The sequence below is a fragment of the Palaemon carinicauda genome, chromosome 35 (genome assembly GCF_036898095.1).
Source record: "Palaemon carinicauda isolate YSFRI2023 chromosome 35, ASM3689809v2, whole genome shotgun sequence".
NCBI lineage: Eukaryota > Metazoa > Arthropoda > Malacostraca > Decapoda > Palaemonidae > Palaemon > Palaemon carinicauda.
Genome location: NC_090759.1, coordinates 13489420 through 13506892, shown reverse-complemented (window position 1 = coordinate 13506892; position 17473 = coordinate 13489420). Strand labels below are relative to the sequence as shown.

Below are 17473 nucleotides of genomic sequence, written 5' to 3'. Positions count from 1 at the left end.
TACCGAACATTTCTTCTTCACCCAAGGGGTTACTGCACTGTAATTGTTCAGAGGCTACTTTCCTCTTGGTAAGGGTAGATGAGACTCTTTAGCTATGGTAAGCAGCTCTTCTAGGACACTCCAATATCAAACCATTGTTTTCTAATCTTGGGTAGTGCCATAGCCTCTGTACCATGGTCTTCCACTGTCTTGGATTAGAGTTCTCTTGCTTTAAGGTACACTCAGGCACACTACTCTATCTTATCTCTCTAACTCTTGTTTTGTTAAAGTTTTTATGGTTTATATAAGAGGTGTTTATTTTAATGTTACTATTCTTAAAATATTTAATTCTTTCTTGTTTCCTTTCCTCACTGGCTATTTTCCCTGTTGGAGCCCTTGGGCTTATAGCATCCTGTTTTCCAACTAGGGTTGTAACTTAGCAATTAATAATAATAATAATAATATTAATAATACTTTTTTAAGAAATCTTTCCTTTTTCTGTTAGCAATTAGTGCATGGAGTTGGAAAGTGTAAGGGAAAAGCCAGGGAAGATCAGGCTAGTTGATCAAGTAGAGATGACGACAATAATGACACACTGTCCCCTTTAAACAATTCACATAATCAGCCAACTTTTGATAATGAGCAGCTTCATAGGCTCTTAACATTCAGAAGAAAGCAGTAACTCTGGTCCTACCTGCATTGTTGCCAAACATAACCCAACTCCCAAAGTTGAGCCTAATGTTAATAGTGTTTCAGGAAGGGTTCTGAAAGTTAGCTATGTAGTAGTATAGATCTGAAAGCCTCTCGCAGAGCTTTCAATTCTTTCATTACTTAAAACCATTCTTCTGCTAAACTCTTTCCATGCTACAATCCTAGTCACACTACAAGACAACTAAATTGTGCGGCAGAAGACTGGATGGGTAGTCTGGATCCTAATATCCCTACACTCAGGAATATAAGTGCTTGTAAACTATATCACATTGTTTAGGTGGATTGTTTGGCATATCGTATAATTCCCTTCAATCTTGTTGGGGTGAACAAAGTTTAAACTAAACTCAATAGCTTACTTCAGGTTTCATTTTGCTTGTAACCTTGCCCACTAGATCATACGTAAAGGGCAAATATGGAATTATTAGACCAGACTTAAAAACAAATGGGGAAACCTAATTTGGGAAAGAACAACTAATTCAGATAATCTACTCAAAAGTAAATATGTGATATGGTTAATCGGAATGAAAACTAACCATTTAAACCCTTTGTCTTAGTGGTACTATATGATTGAATTTTTTTTTTTTTTTTTTGGGGGGGGGGGTTATGAAATGGTATCTATAAAAATGTGAACACCTTGAAAACAATGATAGGGATATTACACTATCATGATACATTATGATCGTTCAAGGTTTCCTTTTCCTAGGGCTTGCCAGAGCTGGGGTTTCCTGTAGTAAATAAAAAAGTAGACCACTTTTTTATTTGAAAAGGACTAAGTACTATACTGTACCAATATTTGAAAAGGCATCACAAATGAAAAAAATTATAATTGGGACCAGCTTCTTCAAAAGTCCTAATTGCTATGAATTGCATTAACAATGTGGACTAAATGATCTATTAAAACCTAGTGCAAGTGCAGTATTCTGACAAAAATCTTGATAATGTAACCAAAAGAAAATAATTGAGATACTAAAAAGTAAAAAAGACAATTGCTAAAACATTTAAAGTTCATTATTATTATTACTTGCTAAGCTACAACTCTAGAGTTGGAAAGTAGAATGCTGTAAGTCCAATGGCTCCAATAGGGAAAGTAACCCAGCGAGGAAAGGAAATAAGGAAATAAAAAAAACAAGACAATGAATAAAAAAAAATATTTTAAGAACTGTCACATTGAAATAAATCTTCCAATAAAAAATATAAAAACTTCAATAAGACAAAAGGAAGAGAAATAAGAGAGAATAATATGCCCTAGAGTACCCTCAAGCAAGAGAACAACCCAAAGACAGTGGAGGACGATGGTACAGAGGCTATGGCACTACCCAAGACTAGAGAACAATGGTTTGATTTTGGAGTGTCCTCCTAGAAGAGCTGTTTACCTAAACTATAGTGTCTCTTTTACCATTACCAAGAGTAAAGTAGCCACTGAACATTAGCATTGCAGCAGTTAAGCCCCTTAAGTGAAGAATTTTTTGGTAATCTCAGTAATGTCAGCTGTACGAGGACAGAGGAGAATGTGGAAAAAATAGGCTAGACTATTCGGTGTATGTGTAAGCTGAGGAGAAATAAGCCAAAACCAGAGAGAGGGATCCAATGTAGAACTGTCTAGCCAGTCAAAGGACTCAATAACTCTCTGGCAGTAGTATCTTAAATGGGTGGCTGTTAAACACGTTTCATTTACAAAAACTATATGACTGCAACCTCTAGAGGGAAGTCCTACAAACAGAAGAACGGTATTAGGAGAACAATCCTATGTATGGGAACCAGAATATTTCTTCCTCCCTTTGTTAAACTCATTTACCAACAAAATTTGTTTAGAAAATTCATAAATTGAGCCCCAGGGACTAAAACCATGATGTATGTATCAGGTAATTAATCTGCAGGATAGCAACAGTAGTACATGGTGAGTACCACTTAGTTTTACATCTCACAACAACTATGGAGATGAAGGTATGGAGCAATCGTAATAGTCCCAAACAGAAGAGCCCTTCAAACTGTCTATGAGTGATGTCTTTCAAACTCAAATGAGGTACAGTGGCGGCTCCCATGTTCCTCCTTAAAGTATAGTGGTATTTAAAACTAAAGTGAATAGTTTCAAAAATCTTGAAATTTTGGGCAGCTGTATAGCGTTCAGCAAGAGAATGATAATGTTAACCAATAAAGATACAAAAAAATGTATGCATATACAGTATTCCAGAATATCTTGGTCATCTGGTCATCGTTATATTTCTTTCAAAGTGTAGTAGTGTACAGGATTTCGGGAAGCGGTAAAAGCAAGTACTGGTCAACTTACGCATTAGCAATGGAGCAAATCATGCTTTATGTAAAATCAAAAGTTTGTATTTATATACAATAACTCCTATATAACAAATATTTGCAGTAAAATATTCTAAAATATTTTCCAAAATATTCTAAAATATTTTCCCCTACTATATCTTACAGCATTGTAGTATTTATCTGCAATTCTTATACTATTCTGTAGTTTGTTTCATTTAACATTTACACAAAACAATAACTTTGATAATGATCTTCCTTCCAGATAATTTGTATTTACTTTTTTATTCAATTAACCCTTGAAATTAATCTAAACAATTGTAAACTGTTTATCAGATGAAACAACTTAACTCTGAAAATACAGAGATCCAAAATTTAATACTTAAACTACAAAATAACCTGAAATAACAAAAAAGGGTAAAATCAATCAATCAATACAGGTTAAGAATCCCTTATCAAGAATCTTTCAGACCAGAAGTGTTTCGGATTTTAGATTTTTTGGATTTCGGAATATCCCTATACTGACAGGTTCACATACCAACTATTTCATTGTTGAAAATATTAATATTCTTATTGATTTGATCACCTAAATTTTTCTGAAGTAGGTTTGAATACAAAGCACATTCTTATTTGCAACAGAATGTTTTTAAAGCTGCAATCGTCTACAAGTTTTGTAAACAAACCAATGACAATGGAATTTTTTCTTTGTTCCTTTGGTAATTTTAAAATATCATACCGTACATAACTGTTTACAAGACGCCACATGTAAAGGGCGAACCCCAAAATTTCCTTAAAAAAAGCATTTTTATTATATACTATGTGTAATTGGCGAATGGCAATTTCAAGGCTAGCCTAATGTTAAGACACTTTTATCATAAATCTTACCACACATTATAATCTTTATTGTTGTTACTGCTACATTTATTTTTTTAGTTTATAAAATATGCTGCATTTCTGTTTAAGAAAGTACTGTATAAGATTAAAAAAAAACTTATGAGTTAGAAAACTATGTTTACATTATTCACTCAATATTTACCTATCATATCTAACCTTCTTCCTCCTCCTCCCAATCAATATTTTGCATCTACGAAAAATTGTTTTATCTTTAATAAACTTGCCTTTACATACAACTATATAATTGTAATAAGTATACTGTTTATGATTTTAAGTCAATCCTTCCAAACTGCTATGTAAAATTCTTGATTGATAACTAGCAGTACAGTAGTTATTTGCTCTACTTATACCCAACTGCCACAACCCTAAAATGGCCAACAAGCATTTTTATACAGAAACTGCTGCTTACCTACTACCATGAATTTCAAGTTTTATTAAACATAGTTTTTTTCCCCCTTGTGTAAACTGTTTTTCCTGTATTACATGGTATATCATGCTGCAAAGGGAGGTCTCTCGGAATCTGTCAGGAGGTACAGAAGGTCCGGGAATTATTCCACAAGATGCCATAGCGGAACTACGAGTCATTGAGAGGTTCTTGGATTCTCTGGTCTTGTTGAGAACCCTTCTCATCAAACTGAGGGGAAAAGCATATACAGTGAAGTTTTCCAACCATTGTTGGAATCCATCTTGCCAGAGCGCCTGGGGATCCAGGACTGGGGAGCAGTAAAGCAGGAGCCTGAAGTTCAGGGATGTTGCAAACAGATCCACTGTCGGGGAACCTCACAAAGTCGAGACTTTGTTGACTACTAAATAATTCAAAGACCAATCAGAGCTAACTATCCGAGTTGCTCTACTCAGATTTTCCGCAAGGACATTCTGTTTGCCTGGAGTGAAGCAGGCTGATAGGGACACTGAGCAGTCCTCAGACCATCTTAGCATTTCCACTGCTAGATGGCATAGGGGCTGCGAAAAGCTAACACCTTGTTTTTTTACATAAGCCATTACTGTTGTGTTGTCACTAATCAATACCATAGAGTGACCAGCCAAAAACTGCTGGAACTGTTGGAGGGCTAGGAAGGCTGCCCCTATCTATTAAAAGATTTACATGCTGGTAACCTTTGGACTCGGACCACATCCGGGAGGCCATGTGGTGCAACATGTGGGGCCTCACCTTTCTTTTGACACATCTGAATAGATCATCGATTCTGGGAGAGGTACGAGAAGGTCGACCCCTCTGCGGAGGTTCTCGTCCGCCACCTATCACCTTAGGTCCGTCTGGTCTGCTGCTCGAGTCCCATGGGGACTATTGTGTCTGGGGAGTAGCTGTGCTGATTCCACCTGGACTTCAGCAGTCACTAAAGAGATCGAATTCTGAGGCAACCGCTGAGCACGAGACAGGCCAGGGACGATAGATGATACAAGAGATGCAACCACTGTTGGACAGGAAGGTCTTCTTGTCTGAGGAAGGGGCATGCTACCTTCCTCAGCCTCTGAATCCTATCATCTGATGAAAAAATTTTTCTAAGGTTGGTGTCTATGATTATACCGAGATATACCAGTCTTTGAAAGGGAAGCAGGGATGACTTCTCGAGATTTACCATGGTCCCCAGATCTTGGCAAAACTAGAGGAGTCTGTCTCAGTGCTGAAGAAGGGTTGCCACAAGTCTGCTAGGATCAGCCATTCATATCAAAGTACCTCAGGAGACGGATGCCGATCCTATGAGCCCAAGATGACACTAGGGTGAACACTCTTATGAACACTTGAGGGGCTGTAGAAAGACAGAAGTACAGCACCTTGAACTAGTATTGCATGTTGTCGTGTATGATCATTAGATACTTCCTTGAAGATGGATGGACTGGGATCTGGGGGTATTCGCCCTTGAGATCCAGTGTGCACATTCAATCCTGTGGTCTAACCGCTTGTCTGACCGTGTCAGCCATCTCCATGCTGAACGGAGTTTGTAAAACAAATTTGTTCAGGGTGGAGAGGGCGATGACGGGTCTCCAGCCTCCAGACGCATTGTTCACAAGAGTCGACTGCAGAAGCCTGTGGATCCGTCGGGGACCCATAGGAGAGCGCCCTTCTCCATCATGGTTTGGACTTTGGGGATCCCTTTGCATAGGAGGTCGATGGAACTGGAGGGAAAGATTGAATGAACGAGACGCAATACCCTAAACAAATCAAGTTGACTGTCCAGGGTTCTGTAATGTGCTGCAACCACCTATGCCAGTGGCATTGCAGGCATCCTCCCAATAGTGGACAATGGGAGGAATGCCCATCCTAGCAGGCGTGGCCTCGGCCACTCCTCCTACTCCCTCTTCCTCCTTCCTCCACGAGAAGAATTAAGAGCCCTTTTACTCCTTGGCAGGAAAGTGCTTCTTTGACACCTTAGATGAGGAGGATGTCCTAGATGTTGGCGGTTTGGTGGTCTGTGGCTGCTGCTTCTGAAGCACAAGGTAAGACCGAGATGTCAAGGCCCTATGGAGATGGGAGTCCTGGTTGGACTTCTTCCAGCACTCCACCGCCCGCTCAACCTCTTCCATCCTGAAAAAGAGGATCCACCAAGAGTGGGGTTTCTGAGTCTAGTTACTTCTGCTAGCAGGACCTGTTGATGGAACATTTCAATAACCAAGTCCCTGCACCCGAGAATCGTATTCGCCTACAGGTCGACCACCTGGTGGGCAAGAAACTCTATTGTACAGGTACCCAACAAGAGGAAGTTTTCCATAAACTTCCTTGTAGGTTCCTTAGACCAATCTTCCGTTTTAACAAGGTGTCACAGGGATCCCAACCATATGGCATACTTCACTACTTTCTCCATGACCGGACCTCAGATGCACAGAAGGAGACAGAGTCCAGATAACCTCTTAATGGAAACTCCTCTACAGTTGCAAGAACGGTGGCGGTAGGAGCTTTGAAGACGAGCCTGCATGGAGGGAACTGGAAGACCCGGTGATCTGGGCAAACGCCCTCTTCCGGGCACCCTTCAACCCCTTAGACCAAGGCAAAGTTGCACTGGCCTTGGAAGGTCGGCGAGTCCCATAAACGTGGTCAAGGACAGTGTCCTTGCCCTCTTGGGAGGGGAGGGAATCTTAGGGTTAGCTAACCCATTGATGGCCCTCATGCAGGCCTAGACCTGCTAGATGGCATACTCAGACTATTATTCTGCCTTTGTATGTTTAGGACTAGCAGCCCTGGGGAGATAGTCATCATCATGCTCGATATCATCATCCACCATCGAGCTGTCACCCATAGGAGCCCGTGGTAGGTCAGGATCATCACCTGTAAAGGCTTTGGGAGCGTCGCTTGCTGGAGTCTTAGTTGGTGCTACGGGAGTCCCTGGATATCTCCGGAGGAGATCTGGACACCCTAGATATCTCCTCAAACCCCTGATTGTATGAGGATGGAAGGTATCACCCAGAAGAGAAGTCTGGTTCATTCTCTTCTGCTTGGTCGTAAGCACCAGCATCAACTGAATATGTGAGAGGTCTTGTTGGAGCAGAGCCTCCACTTTTGCCGCTCCTCTCACCCTCTTGATGGGAGAGGAAAATCTTCAGGGATGAAGCCTTGGAAGGATCTGAGCCAGCTGCTTTGCATCTGGGGTTAGATGGAGGAGAGGATGAACTGGAGACCAACTTCACCAATGGGATCCTCGACGTACTTACGGCAATCTGGTCCGATAATGGAGAGGCTACATCAGAAACCGCTCGACGTACCTCCTTTACCAAGGCATCACACTATACCCCCGCCATTCCCAACCTAGGAAATACAGGGGTCTCGAGAGGAATGAAAGGAGATGGAGATAGTCTACTAGGAGACCGTGGCCTTGGAATCTGGAAAGAAGGGAAGTGAGGTCTCTTACCCGCAATTGGCCTGGCATGTCTTCTTGCTCTGGCTTGGAAGAGCAAGTAAAAGAAGAAGCAGTCTGAGCTTTTGAATTCCTACCAGGTGTAAGGAAAAGATACCCGACTTCCCCCATGCGGGCCTGGATGGACAGGAATAGGAGGCAGCCTCGGTCTAAGTGAGCGTTAAGACTGACGAGCAGGTTCATAAAGCTGGACTGCGTGGTGAGTAGATCCTGGAAGAAAGACGGTGATCGCGAGGTGGCGAGTGATGATCACTAGCTGGTGAGAGAGAATTGGGTGTTGGTAAGTGACAATCGCAAGCTGGCAAGTGACAGTCACTAAGAGGAGAGTGGCGATCATGAGAGCGTGAGCGACGATCATGAGATGGTGAGTGACAATCACGAGATGGTAAGTGACGATCACGAGATGGTGAGTGACGATCACGAGATGGTGAGTGACGATCACGAGATGGTGAGTGAAGAGGAACTGGCGAACGAAGAGGAGCTGGCAAACGACGAGGAGCTGGCAAACAACAAGGAGCAGCAGGCAAACGCCTAGTAGGAGATGAAGAACAACGAGAAGTTGGCAAGTAGCGATGACGAGCAGGAGAAAGACTATCACGAACAGCGATAACTTGACGTGTAACTGACGGTCACGAAGTGGGAAGTGATGGTAACAAGGTGATGAGTGACTGTCGGAGCTGGTGAGTGACGACCTCCAACAGGCGAGTGACAAGTAGCTGGAGAGTGACAGCCACTAACAGGCGAGTGACGAGTAGCTAGAGAGTGGTGACCATTAACAGGCGAGTGAAGACTACGCGCAAGGGAGTACTGTAGTCATTACAAGCCGAGACGTGGCGATCACAAACAGAAGAGTGACAATCACGAACAAGAGAGCCTAGAAGATCGTTAGTCTCTAGGATTGTCAGGGTAGTGTCTCCTGCCGAAGGGCGAAGGAGAACATCTAGAAGGGCGAAGAGGGGTATGTTTCCTCAACGAGTAGTAGTGATCCTTATGTTGGCGGGGGTTCCTGTCATCAACAGCATGAGTGCGAGGAGTTGGAGAGAATCTTTAGCAAGAGGGAGACATTCCGAAGGGCTGGACGTCTGTGGAGGCGGGGTGATGTCTGAAAGGTCTCTGCGCAGGAGTATCAAGGGAGGATCTCACTGGTGAACACCCGCAGGAGAAGAGTGCTTCAGACTTTGTTCCCCCTGAAGTCTGAGAAGACTCGGCAGAGTGAAGAGCACATTCTTCGGCAGCAGCAGCAACGGGTGACGGTGGCAGAACAACAATGTCGGAGGCAGGGGCGGCAGACACTCCATGGGCGTGAAGATCAGCACTCCTCGGCGAAAAGGCTTTGACCTTCGAGGAGGCTGGAGTCCTCCTCCTCTCAGCAACCAGCTGAAGAAGCTCCATCAATGCCTCCTTCGAAGGAGGACCGGACACACTCAAAGATGGCCAGATCTGAAAAACATCAGAAATAGAAAAGGAACCCCCCCAAAAGAGCTGCTTCTCTAGAGGAACCAACACTCCCTCGAACCCCGAGGTTGACCTGGTGTTACTTGGTCTACTCCCCTATTCAACAGTTCTCCAGAAGAAACAGATCGGGCAAGAGCTTCGGGAAGAGATTGAGGAGTTAAGGAAGAAGTCTGACGTTTCTTCAACTTCGAGGAAGAACCTGAAGGCAAATAATTTCTCTTGGACTTCTTCTTATGCCAGCACCCAAATCTTTCTCACTAGGATGACGACCACTCCCACCATTTATCCCAGGTGTTATCCTGGTCACAAAGCCATCCTCGGCAGTCGATCATGGCGGAGGACATGAAGGTTGCGCAAGCGCGTCCTTCTGGCATCGGACAGGTCCGCATGTTGGACGGCAAAGAGAAACAACATGCACACCTATAAAGAAAAAGTAAGAAGAGGAAATAGGTAGTGAAAATGACAACACAAAAATAGTTGGAGAGACAAATGCCAATAACATCCGTTCTCGGCCGAGTCAAATGCAAAAGTGATGAGGTAACACTTAGTGTGTGAGTGAGCTAGGTAGTAAATGCTCAATTAGTTTCTTGCCGATTTTTTTTATGTTGTAAGCTACTACCATTTCATCTTTTTATTTGAAAACATTATTGCACAAGCCACTGGATATTTCACATACATTAATGTTCTTTGGAGCCGAGATGTGAATGAACTCGAAAGTTTATTTATCTACTTTACTTTTATCTGCCACTGATGAGTGATATTTGATTGTTGGGAATTTTAGGTTTTTTTCTTCTTGATAATTGAAGGAAACTAAAGCAATAGCCAAATTAACTCAACAATTTTCAGCCTCAACAATACCATGCCAAAACATTATTGTGATTAGTTCATCTTGATCATTCATTATTCCCATAATAATTAGCTGCCGGATTATCCAGTCAAATTGTCGATGATATTTCTGATATCTCATAAATTGAAGATTATTTTCACCCTCACATTTTTGTATTAATAAACCAGTTTTAAATTAATAGAAAAGCAATTAAAATTATGACATACTTGCTAAAATCATACAATCAATGCTTAAAAGAAATACAGCACCAACCGCAAACTCCACATCTTCAAATCATTTTGGTTCCATGTAACTTTTATCTACTTTTCATCAACTTTCAGCACAGAACTTCAACCGTTTTCCTTTTATTTCTTTACATCATAGATGTTCTAATACCAAACTCATGTAGCTTTCGTTTCATCATCTTTTTGGTTTTAAATTAACAAATGCTCTCTCTGTCTCTTAACTTTTAGCCATTGGCCTACATCCTTGCTTTATCAATATTTTGAATCTACAACTATTTCAACCCACGGATAAAGGCCATAATCAGATTAAATAAGCATAGGGGATTATTATGTCAACTGCTAACATCAAAGTGATACCATGCAGTCATATGGCAAGTCACGTGAGAAATAGCTGTACATGATGGAACCCTCCTGGGACAGTCGATTTTTTTATCCTTTCAGATTTTGGAATCTTGGATAAAGGATTCTCAACCCATATAAGTAATCATATATACACTTCTCCCACCAAATATTTCAATAATTTAACAATGACCACTAATGCAAAGGACATCTAATCATGCAATGGGTTTGCTCTGAATATGTATGAGCACTTTTATGAATTTGTACTTGAACCTGACAACACCCAAAATTCATATCAGTTATATGGGGGGTGTTTATGATTTAATAACTATAAGAAAACTTTACACCAAAAAATAGGGTCACAAAAAAATGGACAGACTTTGCATATCTGTCATTAGTTTGATCATAAACTCCTGTTAACCTATTATATATGGCATAAACAAGTATAAATGATGGATATACTGTACCTACCTCTTATACACTGCACTGCTAAAACAGATAACTGAATCAACTTATTAATAATAAATTTTACATAAGCAAATTGAAGACTTATTGACTCTTGAATGGCCTACATGAAAGATATTTTTGAGTGAGTACAAATCTGGAGAGAGTTAAAAGCAGTTTGGCAGCTAAAAGACCAAAGAAAAGGGATGAAATACAACTGGTAGAAAAAAGATGAGTGGGGGGGAGGTGTCAAGGGATGGTGAATAGAACTTTTAGTACAATTATCAGAGGTAAAATCAAAACATGAAAGATTTTCATCAGTAAACTTCATTCTCCTCTTATGCACTCTTACTGGAAATGTATTTACTGGATACAGTGAACTTTGAATTGGGTAAGATGTGAACCTTAGGTTTTACAGAAAATTAGCTGCCTTCTTTTCAAATTGATGTAAAATTCATGAACCAAATAAGTGCACTCAAGTTTGTTGTCCAGTTTAAAAATAATTAAGAAAAATTTCCCTTGCAACAATACATGTACAAGTAAGAATAGCAAGATCTAAATGAGTATGTAAAAGTTGAAAAAATAATATGGCAAAGTTTTAACAATTTGAGACACGGCACAATAGTGACAAGAGGAAAATAGTTTACAGATAGAGCATATTTGTGCTCTTACCGGCATAGTACGTATGCGGCCAAACTTGTGGCTACTTACAGCTTTCCGAACAAGTTCATCCTTGGCAAACGACAGTGTACCCAATAGCGCTTGGCCAGGGGTCAGCCCTAAACCCTTTAGTGTCCTGAAAAGAAAAGAATTCAAATTTATACTAAAAATATTTCCCCCTCACCTACTTGGTTAGTCCCCGGCCCGGATAAGTCTTCATCTATAAAACATCTTTAAAACAGAAAACCTAAAGCATCAGATGTTATCAAATAGAATGATTGTAACCATTATGGCCAATTTTATGGTACTGGCTGGCATATCAAGAAGTAAATTCTGAAAGTTATAATAAATCTAAAGTAAAATATCTATTACCATACACTTGCAGAGTACTTTATACAAGGCATTAAGATAAATACCAAAACTCTTAAGGATACTTAGAAATGACATCACATAGGGTATCCTTAATATTGAAAGATAAAATGAAACCCAGACAGTCAAACTATTCGTCTTGAAAAATACTGTTCTTGAACAGCAGTAACACCCTGCCGCTTAAACATGAACTAAGGTGAGACTTTCTACTCTCAACTCGTAGATAAAGCTAGGACATTGCTTATTCACTAGCCAGGAGGCTATCCAAAACAACACGTATAGTAATCCTAATTTGGCTAGAATTCCAGAATACTTGACAATCAACAATTTATATCTAGTGGGTTGCTGTAATCTCAAGAAAATAGTATGAGATAGCCTTGTTTAGGTTATTGAAAAAGTATGCAACTACCTATACAGTAGATACTGTAATACCAATTTGCACAAAGAATTAATATTTCAAAGAACTTTTTATATCACCACCGTTGCAAATCAATTTCAGTCACTTTCCCAAAGCAATAGTTATTTATGAATTTCATAAAATTTAATTTTATCTTATCATCATTAGTCCAGCGTTATATTCTTTCATTATTGTCTTTATTCTACATTATGTTTGGTTGATTGTCTTTGTGCACACTTTGAGAGTCAGCGTCATGGTTCTCAATGTGTGTGTTTCCAAGAGCATTATTTTTCATTCTGATTATAACCACTTTTTAATTTTTTCCTTCTAGTAACAGTATAATTTTCTACTTTAAACAGAACTTTTTGGACTATTCCAATAAGCAATACACATTATAACTAAAGAGAAACAGATAATTTCTACCTCTATCCAGTCCTTTGTAATTTGTAAGTGCAACTGATAAGAATACCATTCATCAAACTGGAACAGATTAAAATCTACAGTACTCCACCTGCACTCAAACTTCTTTTTTCATATTGCTAAAACATAAAAACAAAAGTTTGTATTAGCATACGACAATATCTTCATTGAAAGCATTACATAGATTTAAATGCTTACTTGTCAGAAAGGCTAGGAGCTGTGAGGTAGATAGGCTGGACGGCACCAGTGTTCAATGTCAGGGAATGGGCCTTTTTACCAGATGCTACGGCTGCATTAAATGATGTGTATAGATCTAATTTAACCTGTAACCATAAAAAAATATGTTATAAAATTGGTTTTACTATGAAGTAACTTCTTCAATATAATACAAAAGAATTTATCACCCTTTGAAAAAACAATGTACTGTATATAGATCTAATTTAACTTGTAACCATGCACAAAAATATCTTAAAGGGTTTTTACTGTAAAGTAACTTTTTTGCCAATGTATCACAAATGAACTAAGTACTGTAATTAAAAGAGTATCATCCTATAATAAATGATGTGTATAGATTTAATTTAACCTGTAAAACTGCAAAAGTATTTAACATAGGGTTTTACTGTAAATTAACTTCTTCAACAATATAACACAAATGAACAAAGTAATAAAAAAAATGTATCATCCATTAAAATAAAAGTCGAGGTTTTTAGTAAGCTTCCATAATGTTAGTTTCCTGATAAATAGTCTAAGAAATTCACATGAAAGTGGTTACTTAGAGAAGAACTGACCACCTATTTATAAGATTTACATATATACATCTACACTCCAATAACACCGACTGACCAAACAACTGTACTTGTAAGAAAGCAATGCAAGGCAGAAAAGTATAGAGACAGTACTCCCTCATCACATAGCATTTCACCTATCGTCCCCTCAGTACATCATGAATTTATGAATATTTTGTACATATATTTATATTGAGGCCTCTTCTTTATATTGCAGGTTTCTAAAAGCAAACTTTTTTATATTTCATTAAAAATTGCCATTTCTGGGACTAAAAAATAATAAAGAAAATTACAGTAATACTGTATGCTGTATAATCATGGAACTTTCACATTGTGTGGCCACAAAATATTTCCCCCCATAAAACAATGTTTTATGTATCGTGTATCATTCAGGTTACTATCATGAGACCCGATTACAGTCGGCCCTCTTTCATCGGGGGTTCTTTCTTTGCGGTCTTGTTTTTTCGCGGCCAAGAACAATGCAATACCCATTAAATAAAAATTCTCATAAAAATTGCAATAAAATTCAAGCTGGGCGATGATTTCAAATAGCCTGCGTTCCTTTACACAGGAGCGTTACGTGCCACTTCCTATCTTTACGCCCAGCTGGTGCTAGCTCTCTGTACAGTGTATATCCATTTACTGAGGTAAAAAATTACAGCTATATTTAAAATAAACCAGATTTTGATTAAACTGGTGTTTCACTAACTGTATCAAATAGTAATGCATGTAAGTATCTTAGTATTGTACTTATAATTAAACACAGAGCGAATAATAATCTCATGCATTGTTTACATCCAAATCAACTGATCAACCCTGAGTAGTCCACCGTCAACCTTAATTTTCAGATCAATAGAGGGTTAGGCATGAATGTAGAGAGTTCTGTATGAGAAAGTGATTGTACCAACTGTGATGTATGGATCGGAGTTGTGGGGGGGAATATGAAAGTGACGGAGAGACAGAAATTGAATGTGTTCGAGATGAAGTGTCTGAGGGGTATGGCTGGTGTACCTCAATTAGATAGGGTTAGGAACGAAGTAGTGAGGGTCAGAAAGGGTGTAAGAAATTATTTAGCTTCTAGAGTGGATATAAATGTGGAGGTGGTTTGGCCATATTGAGAGAATGGAAAATGGCTGTCTACTAAAGAAGGTGATGAATGCAAGAATTGATGGGAGAAGTACAAGAGGAAGGCCAAAATTAGGGTGGATGGATGAAGAGAAGATAAATGTGAGAGGCAAGAGAGTGTGCTAGAAATAGGAATGAATGGCGAGCAATTGTGATGCAGTTCCAGGAGGTCCTGCTGCTCCTTCCGGTTGCCTTGAATGACCACAGAGGTAGCAGCAGTAGGGGATTCAGCGTTCTGAAGCTTCATTTGTGGTGGATAATGGCGGAGGGTGGGCTGTAGCACCCTAGCAGTACCAGCCAAACTCAGTTGAGTCCCTCGTCAGGCTGGGAGGCATATAGAGAGGAAAGGTCCCTTTTTTTCATTTGTTTGATGTTGGCTACCCCCCAAAATTTGGGCAAGTGTCTTGGTATATAGATAGATTTACTGTGCTAATCATCAGCTCAGGCACCACCTCGAGGCACGGGCCAGTGACTTTTTAGGTTTGGAGTTAGCCCACCCCATGCAGCATTTATTCACGAAAATCTCCTTTTTGAGCCTGTATCTGTAACCTAACTACTGCAAAGAGCGAGGGCCGACTGTAAAATAAACTAACACATTTTCTTTCACTTCTAGTTCAATAATTTGAAAAAGTAAACGATAATGATATAAGTATCGTTAGCGACAAATACGATGATAAACAATTGGATGTAAAACAGCCGTTTTCTTTGCATTTCAAATTCCATACAACAGTAAACAATTACCTAGTTGCTATAAATGATGTTAAGTATAATATGACTAATATATTACAGTATTACATGATACCTTATTCAGTTTATAAAAAGGTAAACCAAAATTAGATAAAGTAAATTTCAAAGGACAATTATTACTTAAACTATCACACATTTTAACATGTAAAGATATGACAAACTTGGAAGTAATTTGTATTTTTCCCAACTAAACAAACCTTGAGCTCTGTACATTAAGATATTTCGCCGAATACTGAAAACTAGCCAAAAGACTTTAGCGAGGTATAATTACCCACTACTAGTTAGATGGGGTAGACCAGTCACCCAGTTTGCACACTCACTGGTTGAGTTACGTCACTTTTTAAATTGAAGGCAGGACTTTCCAGCTCGAATACAAACCCTTTCCCTCTTTACAGTGGAGACTCACCCTTAGGTGGGTGAAGTCCTAAAATCAACTGGCTGGTTGCTGTCATAAAATGGTGGCATCGAGGGGAGGGATAACCCTTTCATGATACTAACTACAGTCCACTTGGCCTGGATAGCCAAAGGTGAAGATCTAACTAGGTCTCCAGACATCCTCTTTGTAACCTGTTGCAGAAAACTCTCAGAATACGAGCTAAAGTAATCCCTCACCTATGGCAGTTAATGGAATATTTTTGGAATACGTTCATTTTTTTTGTACATGTACGTATATATAACAACAATAAGTATATTAACCCTATAAATGCATATGTTATCATTAGAACATTAAAGAATCATGTAAATAAATATTGATAATATAAATTATATACTGTACATAAAGCAAAGTACTGTATTGTATAAATCCATATCCATCCATATACCAAGGCACTTCCCCCAATTTTGGGGGGTAGCCGACACCAACAATGAAACAAAACAAAAAGGGGGACCTCTACTCTCTAAGTTCCTTCAGCCTAATCAGGGACTCAACCGAGTTCAGCTGGTACTGCTATAAATACTGTAATATAAATACAGTATTTAATACATTACGTATACTGTATGTACATTTACATTTATACATAAATAATATAGAGTAAGTGTACATGTACAGTAGGGTCCCGAATTATCCGAGAATTTTGTCGATCAATGACCTCGTATAATGGAAAATCGCATATTTTGAAACACACAACTAACAGAAATAATTACATTTGGGCCATGGCAACCAGCAACTTGCCTATTCAAACGTGTTTACCAACCATTTCCAATACGTTCTATGCACTATACTGTATTATTTTATATCAAATTGTTCTTGTAAATAAATCAAACATTTAATATACTTTAAAAGTTCTAATAACTTAAAAAAAAAAGTTTTAAGTTACAACTAGGATGTGTGTAAACACCGTATATTTCCCGTTATAACATGACCCCAAATATAGACAAATTTTAATGTTTGTCATGTCTATTGTATAAGACAACTGGTGATAGCAAAACCATCACTGTATAGAGTAGCTTTTGTTGTATCGTTGAAAATCCTAAATTATCAAAATAAAGGAGATTTTATATCACAAGTTTCCTAAACACGCCAAAAAGCAAATGAAAAATGACGACCATTGTTTTGTTTACGTTTTCTCTGATCATAACGAAGAAAACTAACGCATTTACACATCTATGTATAGATTAGTTTACATGAGTTTTTGTTATTACCAATGTTGTTCTACTTAATTTTTTTCAGAACTTCAAAATAAATGAAAAAAAACGTTTTCCTTTAAGACGCTGCCTGAAACGGAAACCTTCCATTGTTTACTGTGCGCTCCATCTTCCATCACAATAAACAAACTAACGCATTAAACACACATGATCAAATGGTTAAACTATTGATATTAAAAACATTTAGTGAACATTATGTTATTACAAATATTTTACTTACCGTATCCATATAAATTCTAAATTCGTAGCAAAGCTGGAAAACTTATTTTCATACGTTTAATCAACAATAGCAAGAG

The 17473-nt window shown here is 38.8% G+C and overlaps 1 protein-coding gene across 1 annotated transcript in view; it reads right to left on the bottom strand.

The window, feature by feature from the left end:
• TppII (Tripeptidyl-peptidase II) overlaps window positions 1–17473 on the bottom strand; it is a 162451-nt gene that overhangs the window by 13731 nt on the left and 131247 nt on the right. Inside the window, exons 17-18 of the mRNA XM_068358249.1 lie at window positions 13075–13199; window positions 11703–11826 (exon numbers count right to left, since the gene is read on the bottom strand). Of these exons, the coding sequence (XP_068214350.1) occupies window positions 11703–11826; window positions 13075–13199 (249 nt within the window). The remainder of the gene's footprint in view (window positions 1–11702; window positions 11827–13074; window positions 13200–17473) is intronic.